Source organism: Haliotis cracherodii, unplaced genomic scaffold, assembly GCF_022045235.1.
Source record: "Haliotis cracherodii isolate W230 unplaced genomic scaffold, xgHalCrac1.p SCAF_6, whole genome shotgun sequence".
Classification (NCBI taxonomy): Eukaryota; Metazoa; Mollusca; class Gastropoda; order Lepetellida; family Haliotidae; genus Haliotis; species Haliotis cracherodii.
This window is the reverse complement of record NW_027266319.1, coordinates 29523396-29547405: the sequence shown is the minus strand read 5'-3', so window position 1 is coordinate 29547405 and position 24010 is coordinate 29523396. Positions and strand designations below refer to the sequence as shown.

Sequence of the window (24010 nt, the reverse complement as noted above, 5' to 3'; positions counted from 1 at the left end):
CCAGTGGGTTCGTTGTTCGTTATTCGTTTTTCGAATTTGTTATTCAAAGGCTGTATATTAAACAACTACAGTAATGTGGTCAATTACCGGGTTCGTTATTTAGTTTATGTCCAACAATTCTATTAAGTATAAGATAGTCTATGGTCTATCTCCCAACAACTGTTAAGCTATTCAGTACTTTTGAATAAGGAAAACTTACCAGCACCGGCTTCGTTATTCAGTTCATGTCTAAGAAAATATATAAATAAATGGAATAAAGAATAAAGAAAAAACGAATAACGAGTAACGAAGCCGCTGCCAACTTCAGGCCCCTTTCACAAGTCACCTTCAGGGTTACAGAGGTTGCAACGTTTTGGTTTAATCAGAAACGAAGAAAAAACCCTCGTGGTTTATTCATAGCTACCTTTGACCTCTCTTCCCTCGACTATCTATTTCTTTGTAATTATATACAGGAACCCGATATACCCACCTAATTGGGCTCCCTTTATTACCCAAACATCCCAAATTCTCCCCGTCTAATTGACGCAGTGATTCCTAGTCTCCACTTCCAACTCAGTGTTGTGATAAAGACACGTGACCTCACGAGAGTCACATGGTCCCGGGGCAAGATAATGAACCTTTGTTCTGACCAACATGTAAGTTCTGAAGGTCAATGGTATTATTTTCAAAGGAGAAGAAAGGAATATCAGCGCCATTTATTTTGAAAATACGCATATGTAAACAAATACAATCCTGGATGGAAAAATATATGAGAAGTAGAAATCCGCCCTCCTGGCTAATTTATGTCAAGAGAGATCATGAGAAACTGGGGATCGGAGACACTCGGGACAGCTGCTTTTGAAATTCAATTTGCTTTTTGATTTCCCGAACATAGTATTTGTCGATTTGAACATGTGCGTTTTTGACGCGTTCTTCACTGGAGCATAGAGTGGCGTTTGAAGAGGAGGGTTGGCAGCGAATCCTGGTCATAGCTCCGCCTGCCGCCTGGAACTCTGACCCAGAAAGAGCCTTTCCTAACATTGGGTCAGGTTTCATCGTCATATCACGGCAAGTAAACTTCAGCAGCTGATTTCTTCAAGACGTATGACTCGGGTCTCGCCAAGCGTCGCTCAGATAACACGGAGTCATTACTTGGAGCGCTCGTGGTGACAGGCAGACTTTGAGAGACAGCGTCTGGAACGGCCGGCGAAATCGCGCAGGAGGGTCAAGGTGTTGAACGACGTTTGCACAACTGTTACTGGAGACGACAGGTTTTACGTGGATTGCTATTTTTTGTTGGAGATTTAATTGAGCGTGACGTCAGGAACGCAGTTAGAGTAATCTGTGGGTTGAAGGGGAAGTTAAAGGGTAAACAGTTTTGAAAGACAATAATCAGACAATTGAGCAGCATCAACGACGGATGTGTTCATTGAAAGAAGCAACAACTTCAAAAATCGATACTCAGGCGTTTGTTTTTGAAAGTTCATATTCATCCAAATCGACTGTCATCGCAATCGTACAATCAAGGCACAGAGAGGTGATGGCAATTTTGAGGTGCTAACTTCTGCAACGACGACGTTCAATCACAACGTCTGTAACTACGACAGCGTCTCCGTCAGGACCATCGGCGTGCAGGTTCCTCCAGGTACGACACGCCCACTGTGCTGAGACGGAGGCGTGATAATCTACTACAGTGTCAGCGACTCCTACGACGACGCTACAAATAGCCAGACCAACGCCAGAGAGACCGCAAAAAGTGCCAGTGATTCGGCAACGGCAACGTCTAAATACCTGAACAACGTTTTTGCATTTCCATACGACATAAGAAAACAGCGTTCTCGGAGGTGCTAACGCTACCGTCGGGGACGGCAGTACTCAAGGCACAGACAACGTCGCAACTGCAACATTATCACGATGGCGCACGCGTCCTATGGGAGAATCAACTCCAACTGTGAGTATACGAATGCATGTCTGTTGTCCCGCCTGTCAATTGTTTCCAGAGTATCTGGTGGTATCTTATGTCCAACTGTCATCTGTTCCCAATGTATCGGGGGCTATCCTCCATCCAACTGCCGTCTACATGTCTGGACTACTGCAGTTGTATGGTTAGTTTAGACACGGATTTCCGATCCTGCACAAACATGTTTAATTAAAAAAGGTTCGTGTTTTCGCAGATGTATTTTGTTTATTATAGATCTGGAAAAGTCGTGTTCCTCTTTAACCTTTTTTTTTAACATAAATAAGTGTTCTCATGTTATCGGTTTTATCGTATTATTTCAGAATGTTTCACAATACATATTATGTTACTCCATCAGTGTTATATTCCCATGAGAAATTAGTTTTAAGTTGAACTTATGTTTTATTTACTTCACCTACTTAAAGAAAGACCCACCATAACAATAACAATATTATCACAGCAATGTTACCATACATGCATTATTCCAAGGACCAATATTGATTTAAATAATATATTCTTTATTCCCTTTGAATCTGAGAAACGTCTGTATCTTGGGGTATGCATATTTTCAACAGTCTAGCAACAACAAAACTCCGTAAAGTATTTAGTTAATTACTGATTTACGAGACCACAACACGAAAACTCGGAAATGCTAAACCTGAAGTTTTACAGCAAGTATATAAAAGGCTCCTGCTTAATTATCAACTTTTAGCCATACGGTGATTTAACTCTTCAAATGTAAGTCTTAATTACAGCATAAATGTAAGAATATCATATGAACAGTTTGCTGAAACTGATAAAGATTATGGTTTCCCCTGACAACGCAGAGATATCCAATAGCTGGCGCGCACTTGTCTCGGGACGCGATTACATAACACTGATGCCTTCTGTACAATACTTGATGTGCTTCAAAGCTCTCAAGATAAACAGTTTCCGACATGTTGAATACAAGACAACAACCGCGCAGCTCGCCTTACATATAAACTTTAATCCAAGAAGCCCGTGGGAAGTAGTCAAAACATAAATATACTGCGCCCCTCGCTGGGCGAAATGGCACAAATGTGATTGTTTGCACATGCGCGACAAGATTCTACATGGAGCATGCACGATGAAAAAAATGGCGTTTTTTTATAATTGGGCTAGTTTATACTCTTTTGCTCTTATATGTTCAAGAGTTCCCTGATTGGAAAAATAAATGTGGTTATGCCCGAAGCCCATTGTTAATAAGATGGGCGTCACTATAAGGTACACGCCATTGCGTTAGAGAAGGGTAGAACTGCTTGAAGTTGGAGGCCAATATACATGTGCTTGAAATTATCACTCATTGTTTGCTGAGTGAGATTCCATATTTTTGCGGCAGTTGGCTAACTGTTTGAACTATAAATAAATAGCCTCTAACTTCAGCTCGACATTTTCAGTTCAACACATTGGAGTACCGGTGCCTCCCATTATTAACAGAATCAGCATGTTTTTCATGCAGTGGCTAGGCTTTTATTGTGCCTGTCATGCTGATGGCGATCATCCCTTATGACAAGGGACGACTCGGACATTGTGGTATCAAAGCACGTGCATTAACGATGAAGGTACTCTTTATTTAATGTTATTTTACATTTTAACAGGCGCACTAGATTTACAAACTAGGAAGGTACTTTATAAAGTCATTTACAGAATTATTGATATAACAAAGGCATCCAATTGTCCTCAACAACTTGTTGGACCTACTAGGCCTGTTTTTTTTTTTTTATCTCAACCACCCCAACAACAAAAATAGGTACCAAATAAAATAATGATAATTTTAAGAACAAGAAATAATCAAATGAATGAATAAAATAAATTATTAAATAAAAATGATCTTAGTTAATTGACTTTTAAGAAGAATAAATAAACAAAATGGAAAACTCCTAAACGAGACCAAAGTTTAAAAGACGAATAACAAGGCCATAGAGCTTTCAAAACCACACCCGTCCCTCCACGGCCAACAGGCCCACAGTGAATTACAACTGGAGAAACGAGTAACTTACGATGCATTCTGGTAGATATTAGAACATGTTTACCTGTCCACGACTACACTGGGAAATAATTGTGTTTAGGATGTCAACACGGACTAGGCAAGGACGGCCAAGGTTCAGATCTAAACATGATTAGGAATGTGTTCAAATCCTGATTTAGGTCTAAACACATGAAATGAGCTATCGCCTCACAGCCTTAATATCATCTAATCACAATATAATGTAAATATTATCTGAATTTAAACACGTTAAAACATATTTAGATGTTAAACGTGTTTGAACATGGTTATATTTTAAACATGTTCAGAATTTAAACATGTTAAAACAAGTTTAGAATATAAACATTAGGCAATAAGTCAAATATAGATAAGATGTATGATATATATTGAAATTAGATGTGCAAATCAGATTCACAGGCACTTGCATAACAAAAATACATCCAGGACTTACAATATTAAATTGATATTAATATGTGCAACTTAACTAAACTCGGTTAATGGTGACTAGGAAAAGTGACACTTAAATTGTCAGGACAACAGTCTCCGTAGCACAGGTGGTAGCGTGAAGGACGACAAAGCCTGGGGTCGCAGGTTCGAACGCCGCCGAGGTTTAAAACTCTATGTTGATAAATGTGTTGATGTATACGTTGACAACGAAAGTATATCTGGTTACTACTATAGGTCCTGAACATTTCTAGCTCCCGCCACTCCCCCACCCCGAAATTAATCCATTCATACTGCTAAAGTAGCTTTTTAACTCCATTCCCACCCCCACACACTCACCACACCACATTTCTGCATCCCATTAAATTAAATATAGAATGCACCCCTTTTTTTAGATTACTTATAATGAATTTCAAGTGTGTGTGTGTGTGTGTGTGTGTGTGTGTGTGTGTGTGTGTGTGTGTGTGTGTGTGTGTGTGTGTGTGTGTGTGTGTGTGTGTGTGTGTGTGTTGTTTAACGCCGCACTCAGCAAAATTCCAGCTATATTAAGGCGGTATATAAAAAAGTCAAGCCTGGACCAGACATTCAGGTGATTCATATTATGACCAACCATCCACGCTGTCGGGGTGCTTTGACACGCTATCAACCAAGTCACAGAGCCTGATCACCAAACCCATTAAGTCGCTTCTAACGACCAGCATAGGTTGCTTGGGACCAATTCTAACCCGGAAACCCCACGGGCCCCCTACTAAGTCGCCTACAGGACTAGCTATGGGGTTCTGGGGACACATTCTACCCCGAACCCACACGACCAATATAATGTCGAGTGTAAGTAGAATAACCATGTATTTTATCCAAGTGCTTTACAATTCACTTCAATACTTTAATTCAGCGTATTGAGCTAAGCGTTAATATCCGTGTTCCATTCAAACGATACGTACGTGTGTGTACTTTAGATTTCAATTGCTGTAACAAACGTGAATGAGGTCATATGGGTTAAAGACCACATAGTGCATGATTGGCGTGTGTTTAAAGGAACACATTACAGGATGCTGCGATTACGCTCGTCCTTCTTCGCGAAAGTGGTTCCTGGCGAGCCGACTCTAACCGGTCTGGAGGACGATAGCCCGTCTCCTGCCGGCGACATATGGTTATGATCAGCGATCTCAATCAACCTCCTACCCCTGAATGGGCTCGCAGATAAAAAGCACGTCATGTTCGTGCGAAAATGAAATATACCGTTATGGATATATCATATCACTGACTATATTATTCAGTGTATATAACGGTCACAACTTGATAACAGCAATGACATGACTGATACAGTTAGTTTGAAAGGCTGTTGTGTTTCCTTCCCGCTTGAAGGAGAACTGTGAACATTCTCGGTACTAGATTGGTGTGAAGGTAGGTTGTTGTGTGGTTAGTGTCGCTTCGGAGGGAGATAGCGTCGATGATGTCGCAGTGCCCAGACGGACATTATCCACATGTAGGCATGGTTAATAGAAGCCAACAGCGCTCTTGGTTTCGATAAGCTGCATGGCAATATATCCACGCCCCTACACACACAAACACACACACACACACACACGCGCGCGCGCGCTCATACAAACACGTTCACGCGGCTCATAATGTACAGTAGTACTTCATGACAGCATACAGTTTACCCTTCTATCATCAGCGCGACAGCTTCACTCCACAAAATACTCGTCCAAATTCTTCTGACCATTTTGCTACTTTTTAATGAATTGTCAAATAATTAAAATTAAGGCAAATGATAAAACATTTTCTTGACAAAAATCAGAAGGAACTGATGACTTAATGTTTGTTAGTTTTCTAGTAACGCCGCACACAGCAATACCCCTGCCATATGACGGTGGTCTGCAAATAATCGAGTCATGACCAGACAATCCAGTGATTGACATCCTGAACGTCGATCTACGCAATTGGAATACGATAGCATGCATCAACCAAACCAAGTCAGAGAGCCTGACCACCCGATCCCTAGACTAACATCTAGTCTCTGAAAAGAATATATCGTACAGAAAAAAACAGTTGTTAAATAATCTAATAAAAATATGATAAAAGGGAGCCATGAGACTCTCTTCATTTTCTTGCCAAACATTATAGTCTTGCATGGGATGTATTTGATATATTTGTATCAGGGTCTGTAAGACAGACTCACCCGATCCCGTTAGTCGCCTCTCACCACAATCATGGGTTGCTGAAGGCTTATAATAAGTATGAGTCCAACCCGGCTCTTCACGGGTGGACGAGTTGATGATAATGGCTATACATCTTGTCATGTGTCATGAAGGCATCATGCAACTTCAAGCGTGTCGTCGCTGAACAAATAATTGATTACTTTTAAAAAAGAAAGAAAAAATGAAGGTTGATTAGGTCCATGAAAGTCCTGTGCTCTTAGAAGGTTGAATTTGTTAAAGACGTCAAAAAGCAAAGTATTGTTATTATGTAATAGAAAAAAATAAGTATTGTTTTAAACTAACGAGAAAGCACAATTCTCAAGGAGTTGAAATTTTAAACAAAGTTTGTATATGTTGGGACCGCCTCCGTGGTCTAGTGGTAGAGCGTCCGCCCGGAGAGCGGATAGTCCGGGGTTCGATCCCCGACCGCGTCATACCAAAAGACGTTCAACGATGGTACTTGTTGTTTCCCTGTCTGACACTCGGCATTAAGGGGCTAAAACAAGGACTGGTCAGCTCGGAGACAGTCTCCTGTGTCTCAGTGGGGTATTCATGTTAAACTGCGGCATGGTATCTCAGTGAGCTAGCACTATAAATCGGCATCAGTCCGGACTAGTACAAGCAGCCACACAAACACACACACGTACATGCACGTCGCTATATAAGTGCAAAATTCTTGGACGCGACGTTAAACCCCATTTCACCTCACCTCACCTTGTATATGTTAACAGGCAACAAACATGTATAATAGAACTCACCATTTTCATCTGAATGGTTATTAATTCATTAACATCGGTAAATTACCGTGACTAACGTTTTCAATATTTGGCCACATGGCACCGGTTGCCTCAGACTGGGTTCGAATCCATACATGAGTTCCTATTAATGGAACGTATGCAGATGATGTGAAACATGTATGAAGCGATAAAAGGAATTTGACAACAGTAATCTCATTCCTTCACTGTTTTTCCCCATTCTCTTATTAAGTGTATCAAGACTTGTATCAACCTGTCTTTCAAGATCTCGATCTCTCATTACTTTTCTTTCTTCTCTAACCGACGTTTAGTCTCAGTCTGTCTCTCTTTCCTCTCCCCTCCCTCTCCTTATCTCTTCATTTCACTCTTTCATCCCTTCTATCTCCCCCCCCCCCCCCCCCCCGCCCCTCACTGTCTCCCCTGTCTTTCCTCTCACTTTCTATATCGCCCTCCTCTCCGTCTTCCTCCTCTCTTCCTCCACCTCGCCCTCCTTGCCGCCAAATAGACTCCATCCCTCACCACACACACACGACAGAATTATTCAATGATAAGAACACGGACATTCATATTACTAGATTTTCGTATATATAACACAGAAAAAAACCTAATGTCTACAACTTACTTTAAACCCTTTAACACACACGATATCTGTAAATTAAATTGAGCATAGACCCACCATTTTCCCTGCAGCTTATACACATGACCTGTCTGACATCTCTTAATTCACTACCAAGCTTATCACACATATGAGAATTTTATCACTTGTATCTGCAATGTCGCGTGTAATCAAGGCCCTCACCCCCTTTCCTTACCCCCTCCCATCTTCCCCCCCCCCTCCCCGAACCGTATCATGATATAGTGGAAGTTGAGTCTCCATGCATGGAATGTTGAATGTAGCTTATCAGCCCGGCGTTGACTACCGTCTCGCTTTCAATGTTATCCAACTTTCCAATTCCAAAGGTTTTGTAAACTATCCTTCAAAAACATATGTGTAACTTGATAAAAAAAAGGTTGTTTATCTGTCCTACATGTGATTGTAAAACGTGAATCTCGTGCAAATCTTCCAATGTAAGATCTAACGCCGCAATCACAAATGGCAGTTCTGAAGTTTATGAGAAGATATATACCCAACCCTATTTGACTGTAATGTTCTTCAGTCTCTGAAACTGGACGACCTTCGAACCACACGCATACAACGCTTGACCTAGAAAGCTTGACAGGTTTTTAATTAATGTTCTTAAGATCCTTTTTCTGTAGCGTGTTGCACAAAACGTGAGTAGATTTTGGTTTCTCTGGCTTAAAAAATCGCCGCGACCAGTTAATGTGTTTTGCGTTTGGGCTGTGTTTATTTTTTCAAATTCTCGTCCAAACAGACAGGGAGTATATTGTGTGATAGCAACTGGGAGGAGATCTCCGACACTGATGGGTAGCTGGTCACTGTTTTATCATTTAAGTCCATTAGTCCTAAACAAAACACATTTCCAGTTAACGGAATCCCACTGAGGCTTGCCCACTAAAACATTAATGTAATATTATGCTTAGTGTGACACGAGTTCGGCTTCAGCTTTCGATACAACGTCCCTAATAGTGTTTATAGCCACAGGGGTTCTGTACCAACGTGGTCCTACAACGTATTGGGCGTATTCTACGGCGTGAGTACAGCCATTTGAGTCTTTAGGGGTATCAGTTCCATCCTGTCCCTCCCTTTCTCTCCCGTATCTCTCTCCTCCCATCTCTTCATCAACTTAAGCTCAACTTCAACTCTCTTCAAGGGAGTAAATTTTACATTTGAAACCTCACAATGCGCGTTCGGTTCCAAATCAAATTTAGCGCAGGTAAAATCTACAGGTAACCTACCTCTACATTGTAAACTATGTTTATACCTAAATATTATCTTCCGCGGTGATTTGGCCGTCAAATCGGCTGTTCCAATCAGAGGAGTTTTGTTTATTTGATAACCTCTGATTGACCAATCAGAATCGAATAATTTCCAAATTCATGGTAGAATTGGCATTTTGTCTATGAATCTTGTCTTCACTGCATGATATGACTGTCTGACTCTAAATGTGTTGTTAACAGGGCTCACCACACTCGACAGTTCGAGTAGCTCGGTGAACACAAAACCATAAAATAGATGACAAATTTTATGGATAGCAACTTCTTTTATTCTTTGAACAACGTTTCAGTGCTACTTCTTGCTCCTTCATCAGGTGAATGCTTAGTAAGTGTATACATACCACACACACACACACACACACACACACACACACACACACACACACACACACACACACACACACTCACACACACACACACACACACACACACACACATGCCTATCGAAGATTATAATGTTTAGAATTTAAACATGTTTAAGTGAAGTGCATATCAATGGGCATAAGGTGTGAAAATCAAGTTCACTAGCATTTACATAACACATATACTACCAGGACTTACAACGAACTTGGTAGATCATTAACATAACAATGTAGAAATACACCAAACTACGTTGATGGTGACTAGAAAGTGACAGTCTCCTCAGCACAGATGGAAGCACGAAGGACTACAATTTTAGATATTTGAGACATTTCCTATTTCAAACTTTACGTCATCTCCATACTAACTGGGTGTTGAACAGATTAATTTTGTTTAGACCAGCATTATTTTGTTAATTAAATTAGAGAAGATTCATAGAGTATGTAGTGTATGTAGTGTTATGTTAGAATATAAACCTTAATCCAACAGACATTGTGTAAAATCGGTAGAGCTTGTCTCGAAATACCTTAGTTTACAAATATCCATCAAGTGAGTACCTTAACTACGCCAATGCAGTTATTATTGTTGAAATTTGGAACAATTTGCAAAATGTGAGAATGATATTAAACAAAACTGAAATGAAATAAAACAATACTACGGATGATAATGAAGCTGTTACATTGTATGTAATACATTGATTTTATATTGTAGATATATTTATAAATAATTTTTTGTTTCTATTATGCTGTACTGACAATCAGAATATCAGCTCTCTGTCATTACGAACATGAACTTTCTGTAACGATGTAAGCTTACTTAAATTAGGAATTTAACGTGCGCTTTCCGACATATGCGTACATCGCGCACGGGCCCGCCAGGCCATTTGGTGTTCGGTCGTAAAGGGTATGTCCGAAAAGGTGAGGCAAACTAGGTGGGGAGACATAAAGGAGTTTGTGTATTTTTATCGGTTTAGAAATTTAGGGTTTATTGGCAGCTTGTTTGTTGTACCTTTATTTTTAAATGCGGCCAAGTGATTAGATATATGCCTAGTGCTTTAAAGGTTTGTAAGTCATGTAAGCTGGGCTCCGTCTCTTTGTATCGCAACTTGACGACGCGCATAGAGAGCCGGGACCCAGCTTACTAAACACCTTTTCCTACGTTCCACGTGACCGGAACCCAATTTGTTTTGAAGCTGTATCGTATTATCGTCTGAAAATCTGCAGTTACTCTTTAAACCAAGGAAATATGTCGTTTGTCCTTTTTACACACAGACCTTGTTACCTACAGTGCTCACTTTCCGATTTATAATCATTTGATGTTAACTGAGAGCGGGAGTGTCCTACATCCACAAGATCCAGCAACTCAAAAAAGGACCCGGATGAAATTCAATGCTGCATTTCCAGTTTAAAGTTTTTTAACAACCCTGTTGCGTTATAATCATTCCTCAGGCTAAAGAACGCGTAGAACTAATCCGACATTAATCTTCAACAGATGGTAAACTTCCGACCGAATTTATTTCTTCTTCTGTAGCCATTCATAAAATACATGAACCAACACGGACGAGGCTCGACCCTCGTGACCGACTTGTTACATAAGTTTCTCCGGTGCTTGTCGGTCGGAGAGCAATGTCAGAAGAAGCCTGGCAGTATGAGAACACAGAATACCGGAATGTTTGACTTCATATTTTCTTGGTTCGGTGTTATGCCTAGCTTCCTAAAGTATTTAGTTAATTTAAGGTTAGGGAGACTGTGCAAGGTTAATAGTGAGTTGTTGACGGGAATGGCACCTTCTACTGGTTATCTTCAGATTGTAGACAAAACCCTTCATGCCAATACATTCCATCCTATCCAAATCTGGAGTTCATTCTAGATACCAATGTCATCAAAGTGTCAGTTGAGGTAGTCATCGAGAGCTCAGTCCAGTCGCTGCTTAATGTCAGTCCTAAATGGTAGTTAGGACTCTGGTGTTCTGTGCACGAAGGGAATTCCACTGTGACGTATTCAGGTCACGTGTTACTCAAAGTATTCCAGCCTTTGGATATCGAGGATGAGACTTCGTACAGTCTATTCCAGAATGAACGCTCCCACGTAATCCACAAGTGGAAATAGTCGTGGACATTTATGGAAATACATGTAGAGTTCACAGCACACAAGTTTGGAATGGGCGTTCTTTTCACCGTCTTTCGAGTGAGTGAGTTGGGTTTAACGCCGCTTTGAACAGTATTTCAGTTATACCACGACGCGTCAGCTTAATGAGTAAAGTCTGAAACGATGCAGGTGTTTGGTGAAAGCCACGAGCACGGGTATAGTGCTGGAAAACGTGGAGGTATAATCGTCATCTGTGATTGGCAACCACGATTACAGGTTTCTAGCACACCTAAAGGACTCAGCTATGCATAACGAGCAGCGCCTTTGTTAGAGAAACGCAAAAGATATTATTTGGATAGAAACAAACGACTCCATACAATTGAAAAGGAACCCCTTGGAATGGGACATTCAGAACCAGTGGAAAACCTAGACTTGCTTCATTAGGGCTATGTTATTACAGTCAGGGCTCGACGGAAGGGAAAATATTAAGGTTCAGGGATTGTGAGACAGACAATGTCTTTGACAACTGGACCACAAGTAAATTCAGGTTTTATAACAAATGCACGTTCAGGCTGTATATCATCTGCATGCACATTCAGGCTCTATAACAACTGCATACACATTCAGGCTCTATAACAACTGCATGCACACTCAGGCTCTATAACACGTACATGCACATTCAGGCTCTATAACAACTGCATGCACACTCAGGCTCTATAACTCGTTCATGCACATTCAGGCTCTATAACAGGTACATGCACATTCTGCCTCTATAACACCATACATGCACATTCCAGCTCTATAACAGGTACATGCACATTCTGCCTCTATAACACGTTCATGCACATTCTGCCTCTACAACACGTACATGCACGTTCAGGCTCTATAGCATCTGCATGCACATACAGGCTCTATAACACGTACATGCACATTCAGGCTCTATAACAACTGCATGCACACTCAGGCTCTATAACACGTACATGCACATTCAGGCTCTATAACAACTGCATGCACACTCAGGCTCTATAACTCGTTCATGCACATTCAGGCTCTATAACAGGTACATGCACATTCTGCCTCTATAACACCATACATGCACATTCCAGCTCTATAACAGGTACATGCACATTCTGCCTCTATAACACGTTCATGCACATTCTGCCTCTACAACACGTACATGCACGTTCAGGCTCTATAGCATCTGCATGCACATACAGGCTCTATAACACGTACATGCACATTCAGGCTCTATAACAACTGCATGCACACTCAGGCTCTATAACACGTACATGCACATTCAGGCTCTATAACAACTGCATGCACACTCAGGCTCTATAACACGTTCATGCACATTCAGGCTCTATAACACGTTCATGCACATTCAGGCTCTATAACACGTACATGTACATTCAGGCTCTATAACAACTGCATGCACATTCAGGCTCTATAACACGTTGATGCACATTCAGGCTCTATAACACGTTCATGCACATTCAGGCTCTATAACACGTTCATGCACATTCAGGCTCTATAACACGTACATGCACATTCAGGCTCTATAACAACTGCATGCACATTCAGGCTCTATAACAGGTACATGCACATTCAGGCTCTACAACAACTGCATGCACATTCAAGCTCTATAACACGTTCATGCACATTCTGCCTCTATAACACGTACATGCACATTCAGGCTCTATAGCAACTGCATGCACACTCAGGCTCTATAACACGTACATGCACATTCAGGCTCTATAACAACTGCATGCACACTCAGGCTCTAGAACACGTACATGCACATTCAGGCTCTATAACAACTGCATGCACACTCAGGCTCTAGAACACGTACATGCACATTCAGGCTCTATAACAACTGCATGCACACTCAGGCTCTATAACACGTACATGCACATTCAGGCTCTATAACACGTACATGCACATTCAGGCTCTATAACATGTACAGGCACATTCAGGCTCTATAACAACTGCATGCACACTCAGGCTCTATAACAGGTACATGCACATTCAGGCTCTATAACAACTGCATGCACACTCAGGCTCTAGAACACGTACATGCACATTCAGGCTCTATAACAACTGCATGCACACTCAGGCTCTATAACAGGTACATGCACATTCAGGCTCTACAACAACTGCATGCACATTCAGGCTCTATAACAGGTACATGCACATTCAGGCTCTATAACAACAGCATGCACACTCAGGCTCTAGAACACGTACATGCTCATTCAGGCTCTATAACAACTGCATGCACACTCAGGCTCTATAACAGGTACATGCACATTCAGGCTCGATAGCACGTACATGCACATTCAGGCTCTATAACAACTGCATGCACACTCAGGCTCTATAACAGGTACATGCACATTCAGGCTCGATAGCACGTACATGCACATTCAGGCTGTATAACAACTGCATGCACATTCAGGCTCCATAACAACTACATGTAGATTCCGCAACTTTGCAGGGTGTTTTCGAAATTGCATCTACGATCAATTCCACATTTGTTGAATGGCAATCGTAGTTAGATGTCAGATTTCAGTGTCGACATTCGCCAAAACAATGACACGGTGCCACGACTGGCGCCGCCGTCGATGACCTTCCCTCCTCATAGCATCCGACATATTTCTGACACGTCTGTCAACCGCTATCATCTTTCCCGAGACCTTCAACAGATAGGTCACGCTGTTTTCTCCCCATCTTGATTAACAACAAACATTGCGTGTGTTTATAATCGCCACATTCCTTGTGAACTCCGTGACCCCTGACAATACATATCCCATGATGCTCTTCTTGTCCATCTGCGTCAAACATGTCAAGCACCAGTACATGCTTGTAACCTCAGCGCCCCCTAACGGCAAAGCATGGATGCAACAGCACCGAGTACAATTAATTTACGCCATGGCTAATAATTTTCAGTGTATACTTTCAGTGCGATTAAACGATATCCTTTTCAAGTTCGTTGTGAGCTGATACCCAAAATTTCGTAACCGAATATTAATTTAATAACCTGTTAAGATCGTAGGCAGTGTGTGGCACATATCTGTGCTGCACGTGCATTAAGTTTAATGAGAGGAACAGGACGCAGGGTCCTTTCCTTTTGAAGTACATAAAGTATATGTGCGCATGTGCAACAGGAAGGGGATAGTTGTGGCATGCAGCTGTGTGCACCGGTGTGCATCAACGTCTGGTGATCAGGTCACGTGGTCAGGTCACGTGGTGCCAGGGACGTGACAGATGTACATGGAGTGTCAGGTTCTCATATGATGAAGGGAGCTAAGTCACAACATCTGGATGCCATGTTGGGCATTAATGCCGTGTCGTGTATGATAAAACAATATCTCCCAGCAAGCTATGTCCCATCAACCTGCGGCAGCTGTGGCAGTGTGTTCACTAAAAACAAGTACGATGAATCAAACAGCTGTCCAAATATCTCTTAGAAAATTGATCACAATTTATTTAAGTGGCTATATGCCTTTGTCACAGGGCGCATAGCATTCTCACAACTCCAAATTCAAACCGTCTCAACATATCGATAGAGTGAGTTTGGTTTAACGCCAAATTAGTTATATGACGGCCTGTCAGATTGACTTTGGGGAAAGTCCGAGGTGATACAGGTCTTAGTGAAACCCACGTGCACTGCTATAGTGCAGTAACACCTTAAATCATAATCAGGGAGAATCTTAAATTCAAATGTTTATTCAGCAAGGTTACGTAGGCCATCGGCCCATGTCACAGCAGTTGTACAGCTGCCATTATTGTAATTCAAATTTACATCAGCAGTTTTGTCCTTAATCGCATAGACTTTTAAATATACATAGCCAAATTTCTTATGATATTACATTTATCACTTGAGATCAAGACACTGAATTTAGGTTATGAGGGCAGTACATAGTAGTTTCTTGGAATGTACTGTTCACGCAATTCGGCATGCACCGTGCATACAAACAAGACATGATACCCATCCTCAACGAAACCTTTTTACAAACATTGCAAAACCTTTCATTTCTTGGAACATTTGCATATCTTTTAGTCTCATTTTTTAGTTGGTGAGAACTACATCTAAACTTTGCTAAAGCTACACGAAACTTGTGATTTGACATATACCAATTATTATACTCTTGACACACAATAGATTTTTACATAGAGTAATTGAATGTTTTTGCACCATGTGGCAAGGATGCATGCCATTCTTGCTGATAAATACATTTTGCTTTTATCAAAAATTCTGATAAAAATGACTGAATACTGCCAATGCTTTGATTATCCCTAACATAGCCAAATCCCAATTTTAAAAATACATTTCTTAACTTTGAAGCCCAATTGCTTTTCTAATTTTGAATTCGAACCTGGTTCCTGGTACGCCTAAGGGGCTCAACTCTGAATAAGGAATTGCGGCGCCTCAGACGGCTGTTCAGCCTGTGCCCCTTATTATCAATATAATAACGTTAACTAGGACTTCATTTTCACATCAGAATTAATACTTGTATCATTATTTGATTCATACAATTAGAAGCAGAATATTTAGACTATATTTATTTAAAATCTCTGTTTGATTTTCTCATTATTATAAGTATTAATACTTTTATAAGTGTACTTGTTGTCTATGAGCAGAATATTTTAAATATATTCCAGAAAACTTACATTCCCTGTCTGTGTAATAATCAGCAGTGGGCCAATTTATGATTCATGCAATTAGAAGCAGATTATTTTGAATAGAGTTAATAAACAATCCAAAAAAGATTTAATTACCTCATTAATCAATAGATGAACACTACATTATACACTTGTACACATGTAAGGAATATACCATAGGAAATATATGTGATAAATATTTAGAATGTTTTCGACAATCATCAATAATATCCTTGTTTTAAAACGTCTTTTGCTTTAACATGACGTAGAAACGTGACTTCAGCGTGAATGCTTAGAGGGGATTCTGTTCAGAGAAATGCTTCCAAGACATTCAATGGCCAACACCTGATAGATTGCAGCGTTTTTGTCCCAACAACAGACTGTCCAGTGTTCGGCTGTTGTTGTATCAGGCAGCCGTGACTCCGACACAAGGCACGATTCACATACTCAGAATCAACCCCTCCCTTCTCTACTTTAATATTATTCAGATGTGTAACCACGGGTGAAAAAACATGCAATATTCAAACCACGAGAACACACTATTCTAAAAAAATATGTTCATATATATATACACAGACCTTAAACGAAACAAGCACGCCGGAAACAGCGTAGAAATATTGCTGAAGATGCGGAGTTTTTCATTTCTCGTTTGGTTCAACTTAGTGATTTTTCATTCGTTATCCTGGTAAATGAATTAAAATATTTAACTTCACTGCTGTGGAAATACACTCAAATGAAAATTTAAATTCTTTTTCACAAAAAACAATGTATCCAAAGAAGACATGAGTGAAATCTTGTGTAGCGAAATCTAGTCTTTATCAGTAGCTTAGGTGATGATACCTCGTGACAAGACTAAACAAATAGTCTCCGCGTGTGTCTGTTTCGCATATTGTTTTTGCAGTCGAACAACATGTTCTTTACAAAGCGGTAAGTCTTTGTCGGTATCGAGCCCGGGGCGTTACGTCCTGGTACAACACTGGATAAATTCCGGTTAAACTCTTGCTCGCAATGAACGTCCACTGTCTTAATGAGTGCGTTATTCCAAACGACATTGGTGACACAAGGTCTACTGTTTCAGCGTCAAGCGAGAAGGAAGTACCGTCATGGCGGCAGATCGATGAAGCGACCTTGACCTGTGGGCAGAGAATAAGGGAACAGTTCCGGATCAGGAACTTCTTCTTAGGCCATGACAGTCCTGGAATGTTTGGGAGGCCCCAGGTGAGACGGTCAAGACTTTTCAAAATGATAGGTACCGAGTGAGCGAGGGAATGAGTGAGGATGTGAGTGGGCGGATGGGTATGTGGGATTTGAGTGAGTGAGTGAAAATTTCACAGAGAGTTTCGTAGGAAAACACTTTGGTTTACCGCGGACCATAAGACATTATTTAAGTCCGTGATTAAACACGCGAACACGGGTAACATGGTGGTGACAAAAACCGAGAATCATAAACAGTGCTAATCTGGAATTCCAATCCACGGATTCTGGCACGCATAAGGGACGCAACTCTGCACAACAAATTGCGGTGCCTGAGGGAACTGTGTCATCTGTTTTCCGATGCCTGATAGAGACTACATTGTTGTATGTTTCTCACACTTTAAAATAACAAAAAAATGTAGCAAAAGAACTAGCAGGACGTTGCGCGTGAGTGAGTGGACCCTTCGAAGCAACGATCCTCGGCAGGCGATCAGCCTGAATGCCGTGATATCTGGAAAACTGTTCAAAGCGGCGTTAAGCCAAACTCACTCACAGAGCCTGAACTTCTCTTCCTGATATATTCACATGTGACCATCAGCATGCTGTATTGGGGGTCTATTCTGGCCAGGTTTTCTCACATTGTTGCTTCCCAGCCCCTTCACACCAAACTAATCAAGGATAAATTTCCTAAAAACTTAAATGAAATATTTTTTCCTCAGAGAAAAAATATCCTGTCTCTAGTAACCGCACCCCCCCCCCCCCCCCCCCCCCCCCCCCTAAGAATATTAAAAGGTGGACCCTAAGAAGTGTTTATACATATAATTACTCATGTAAACAAAAAGTAACACACTACTTGATTTCAGTGTCCCCTTACGGTTTTTATAGGAAATGTTCACTATAAAGTGTAACCATGTCAAGACTCCACTGACCCGATACCTTATGGCTGCACCATGCCGTGCTCGTAAGTAGCCTACGTGTGAGACCTGCCGCCAAGTCCACATGCCGTCATATAACTGAAATACTGTTCAAAGCGACGTTAATCCCTACTCACTCCCTCACTCCCGTGTACAGCTGTGGACTTCTAGTATTCAACTTTTAAAACACCGGGAACATACGATACACTCGCACAACGCTATACTGTTGTCATTCGGAGGAACTCGGGAAAGTGGCTTCCACGATATGTTGTTGTAATGCTATATGAATTACGTACGACGTAGGAAGGTTCCATCATGTTTCTCTGATTGTTTCCAGTGTGGTCCATCCGTCAGCTACCTGATCTGGCGACTGATCTGGGCTGTATATCACGTCACCGCCATCTCAACATCAGGTTTCCTCACGCAATTTTACGCCACTCGAGAAGAAAACAGGATTAAATGGTTTATTTTTCTGACAAATTGGTGTTATTTGATCCTCACGTGCTCCGCCATCTTGGATCTGATAGTCTCTCTACATTTCTACGTCAACAAACAGAGCTTCCTCAAAGGTGAGTCTAGGTGATTCCAAGGGAATAGTATTTGGTTTGGGGCTGACTACATAGTGTTGTGATGGTATTCACTTCATCAACGGCTACTGAAACAGGTGCACCACTGCTGACAGGGCCACTCTCGCGAGGTTTGCCATTGAAACATGCTGCTCTTACTACTAATACTACTACTGCTGCTAACACCTCAACCACTATTACTACTGCTACTACTATTTCTACTGTTGCTTCTACCACTGCTACTACTATTGTTGCTACTACTACTATCTCCTAAGCTACAAACACTACTACTGCTCACCTGCTGCTACTTCTACGACTACTTCTACTGTTGTTACTGCTGCTACTGCTATTACTACTACTACATCTGCTCCTACTGCCACTACTACACGGCGTGATGGGGTAGCCTAGTGGTTAAAGCGTTTGTTCGTCCCGACAAATGCCCAGGTTCGATTTCTCATGGGTAAATTGTAATTTACTGGTGTCCCCCGCTGCGATATTGCTGGAATATTGCCAAAAGCGGCGTAAAACCATACTCACTACTACTACTACTACTACTACTACTACTACTACTAATACTACTAATACTAATACTACTAATACTACTAATACTAATACTACTAATACTGACACTACTGTAACTACTACGAGTATTACTACTACCATTGATCCGGGTAGAGAATAAGTCTTCATCAACCCATGCTTGCAATAAAAGGCGACTATGCTTTTCCTAATAGGACTAACGGGATCGGGTGGTCAGGCTCGCTGACTTGGTTGATGCATGTCATCGTATCCAAATTGCGTGGATCGATGCTCATGATGTCAAATACTGGATCGTCTGGACCAGACTTGATTATTTACAGATAGCAGTCACATAGCAGGAATATTGTTGGGTGAGGCATTACACAACAAACAAACAATTAAACTACCATCACTACCACTGTTCTACAGAACACAATACGTCCTATGAACACCATGTATGCCATTTCAACATTACAATGGTGATTAGGTGGCCACAATGGAGTGGCCCTAAGTGATGCATTGATAAGGTATTGACAAACCAAGGATAATATACGGGACGAATCTGGGATTTCGAACCCAGCGGATAGTGTTAATCAACACCATTGACTTGTTCCAGGGGCGGAAGCACCGATGCCATGGTACTGCAAGATATTATGGGTACAGGCCAACATCAGCAACGCTATCGGGATCGAGATAAGCCTGGTGTACTGGCTTCTACTCCACGACTGTAAGTTTATTTACATAGGTCGCTGTACTTCCCATGTAAACAATGAAAATATGGAGCTTAAACTTGTAACAGATCATTTGATCACATCACAATCCACCGCTACCCAAATTCCAAGACTACCCTCGACTATAGGAACTTGGGAAGTGCAGTCGCACATGATTGCACTTTTTAATTGATTTAAATTTTTATTTTGTGTTTATATGGTGACCCTTTTATACAGTGAACAAGCATTGGTACTGGTGTGCAGATTTAGGCGACAAAAAATATTTAAGTTGTATCTCGTAAATATCTTTGCATCTCGTAGATGAAACGTGACCACGTACAGTAGTCGGGTGTATACCGGCCCTAGTAGTGCATAGCAAAGGGACGGAATGTGTATGACGATTAACAGGAACAGAGATGTCCCTTCGTCTTCAGGCCATACCGTACATCACTACGGCAAGCGTGTGGTCAAGTGTTTGCTGGTCAAGTGTTTGCGGGTCATGCCTAAGAAGTTTCCACCATGCCTTTTTTTATTAATTTGGTAGTCACTATATGGCTGGAGTTATGCTGACGCGACGTTAAATTTTAACTAACACACTTAATTTCTTAGTCTGTCTTACAGACCCTGATACAAATATATCAGCTACAGCCCATGCAAGTCTATAATGTTTGGCAAGTCTAGATTACTGCAGTATCAGGAAAATGAAGAGAATCACTGGGCTCCCTTTTTATTATATTTTTATTAAGATAACTGAACAACTGTTTTTTTTGTACGATATGTTCATTTCAGAGACTATATGTTAGTCTATTAATTTCTTAAAAAACTCAATTTTGTTTGCAGTCAGCAACAACTTCCACGGCTACCGCATCCTCCCCTTCCTCACCCACGGCATGAACGTCATCTACATTCTCCTCAACCTCATGGTGACGGCCATGCCGGTGCGACTTCTTCATTTCTACCAGCCTGCCGTCTTCGGCATCGTGTACGTTATCTTCAGTGTTGTCTACACTGTCTGCGGCGGCAGCAACGACATGGACGAGCCCTATATCTACTCCATCCTCGACTGGAACAGCTCGGGGACGTTTGCAGCAATACTCACAAGCGGAGCTGTCGTGGGGGCCATGTTTGTCCATGTTGTTATTTACTTCATTCATCTTCTGAGAGTTTTCATGTTTAGATGTTCGAGATCAGATGAAGTGATGGTTTGAAACAAGTGTACGTTTATTGCTGTTTGTATTTATTTGTTTTGTAAATAGCTTCAAGTTGTTAAGAGGTCATTAGTGATGTTTTTTGTATTGATGACGATAAGGTCAAGACTTCTAACGTATACGTATTGTTGGGCCGAGGTCACATGAAAACTCCGACTGAAGTATGAAATATTTGTCGAAGACATGCTTCGGTTAGTTTAATCAGGGCGCTGAGTGGATTTCGTCATATACAAATTTAAAATCAAATGAAGTTTTTAAGTTGATAAATTCAAGCTTGACTTAGGTCTCAAAATGATTGAGATCAATGCAATACATCCTCAAAATAGCTTTTGTAAGTGTAAGTGTATATAGTCAATAGTACATTAATTATCATACGCTGGACAAAATAACTTTTTAAATTGTTTTATCTTTAAAAATAAGACAAGAGACCCATGCCTGTGATATATATGTTCAAGATGCGGCGTCTCTTTTCCTACGCTTATGACAAGATCTACGAGAATGTTATTTCAAAACCGTCGCTGAATGCCTAGGTCGGTGTCTTCAATAAGCCGATACTTCTGTAGAAAAATCCCTTTATAACCACGTGATCCAAATGTAAAGGTCATTGCTAATATCTACACGATTGATGTGTTTACAATGGTAACGTCTTCTTATACTTCCATCAAAGTCAAATTGAATCAGAAATTCTCACTTATTTGATTACTTCTGAATTTCTTTGATGTGATATCGATTACAGCGTTTAACATCACTCCGAATCACACGATATAAATCAAAGCGATCCGCCTTACCCAAAGAAGAGGCACCTGTTTCATGTTCTGTTGGTTATTATGGCAAATAATGAAGTTAGTGTCTAGCTTGCAGCTTTTACAGATTCTATTTCGTTCGGTTAATTGTAAATCATGGCAGTATTAGTGTTGTAAATCAAACGAAAGGATTTCAAAAGGTTCTTGTTTCTAAGAAATTTACAAGATCCATTTCTACTAGATCACGTTCCGTCACTATAACGCTGGCTCTATTTCACTGGCGATTTATTCAAGGAAACATTACGTCTGTATTCATGTTTTAATCATTGGTATAAATTGGCCACAAATCGTTTTGTTGCTTCTTGTCACCGCCTGACCACGTTTTTTCATTCCGTTTCCATTTGCTAAATAATCTCACAAATACGTTTGATTCCTATTGTATTTTTTAAATAAGCACTTAAATAATTTCTCTCAGAAGCAACACCTAAATCAGTTCGAATGTCAACTTTCGCGATGTCGTGTTTTTTTCAGAATTGCAGAAAACAATAGAAACTAGAGCAGTCGACTAATCTGCTCAGTCACTTTAAAAGGTGATTAGAAACAAACAAAAAAGATATTGATAATTAGGCCTTGTGTTCCAAATCATAATTCAGTGTTAGTACAATCTATGGTGGTAGTTACCAGGGCAACTATTATACAACATTCCTTCAATATAATTCCACCTTGTGTGTTGGGTAAAGTCAGTTTATTGAAGGGTTCGGTGTGCTAACACGAAGTGTGCCGATGTCTGGGATTCGAAATACCACCACCAACGGCAATGTATTGAAAGACGTATCATATTCATAATCTGGCCCGAAAAATGGATTTTTTTGCGTGAGGAATGAGTTACGATCAACATACCAACATACCGGTACTTCCTTTACGACCGCCTCCGTGATGTAGCGGTAGAGCGTCCGCCCGGAGAGCGGAAGGTTAAAAGACGTTAAAAGATGGTACTTGTTGTAACCGGGGTATTCGTGTTATACTGCGGCATGGAATCTCAGTGGAACTATAAACTCGGCATTATTCGGCAGTAGTACAAACACACACACACACACACACACACACACACACACACACACACACGTGCACGTCGCTGTATATGTGCAATAATCTTGAACGCTACATAAAACCCCATTTCACATCCACTCTCTATACTTCGTTTTCGGATCACGAAATTTCACAACTTGAATTATTTCTTCCAGCCAAGTAATTTCAGTTCATAAATAAAATTTCACCGTATATCAGTCGGGGAAGGGAGGTAACTCGGTGACTTGTCATAATATTTTTTTTCATATTCTGTCATTTTTTTTTCTATGTTCAACAAACCGAAAATACATTTGACTAATCCATACAATAAACATATATATGATATTCATTTCGACCACCCACACTATAATGTGGAGTAACTAACTCTGTAAACCACGCAAAAGCGAAGGAAGGCACACAGACGCACGGGGTATATTTGCGGGACCAATTTTCCACGACATTATATAGACCTGACGGATGTATATATATTTATGTATTACAGTGTAAATATTGATTTCACCCGATGTATCGTGTATTTAACCGTCCGGTGTTTTGTAGAAAGAGCTTTTCATGACTCATTTTTTGTGGAGAATATTATAGTCTTAAAAATCTACTTCTTAGGAAATACAACATATACACCCTCCATCATCCACTGGGTTGTAGCTCCATTGTATAATCATACCCTTGATCCATTCGTGGCCCTAATCGTTTATTAGTCCGATTCGAATGACACGATGCTAAAAAT

At 40.7% G+C, this 24010-nt stretch overlaps 1 protein-coding gene across 1 annotated transcript; it reads left to right on the top strand.

Annotated features, from left to right (window-relative positions):
• Positions 1-978: 978 nt before the first annotated feature.
• LOC139445518 (protein rolling stone-like) lies at positions 979-23328 on the top strand. The gene is made up of 5 exons (XM_071226660.1): positions 979-1930; positions 17422-17561; positions 18789-19020; positions 20153-20263; positions 21087-23328. The coding sequence occupies exons 1-5, from the start codon at positions 1894-1896 to the stop codon at positions 21452-21454; spliced, it is 888 nt and encodes a 295-aa protein (XP_071082761.1). The 5' UTR covers positions 979-1893; the 3' UTR covers positions 21455-23328.
• Positions 23329-24010: the final 682 nt, after the last annotated feature.

Bases quoted from the DNA above. Each gene is read 5' to 3' on its own strand.
- LOC139445518 (XM_071226660.1), top strand. From the start codon at position 1,894: ATGGCGCACGCGTCCTATGGGAGAATCAACTCCAACT. The intron at 1,931-17,421 runs GTGAGTATACGA...CTACTGTTTCAG, and splicing joins TGGGAGAATCAACTCCAACT to CGTCAAGCGAGAAGGAAGTA. The intron at 17,562-18,788 runs GTGAGACGGTCA...GATTGTTTCCAG, and splicing joins GAATGTTTGGGAGGCCCCAG to TGTGGTCCATCCGTCAGCTA.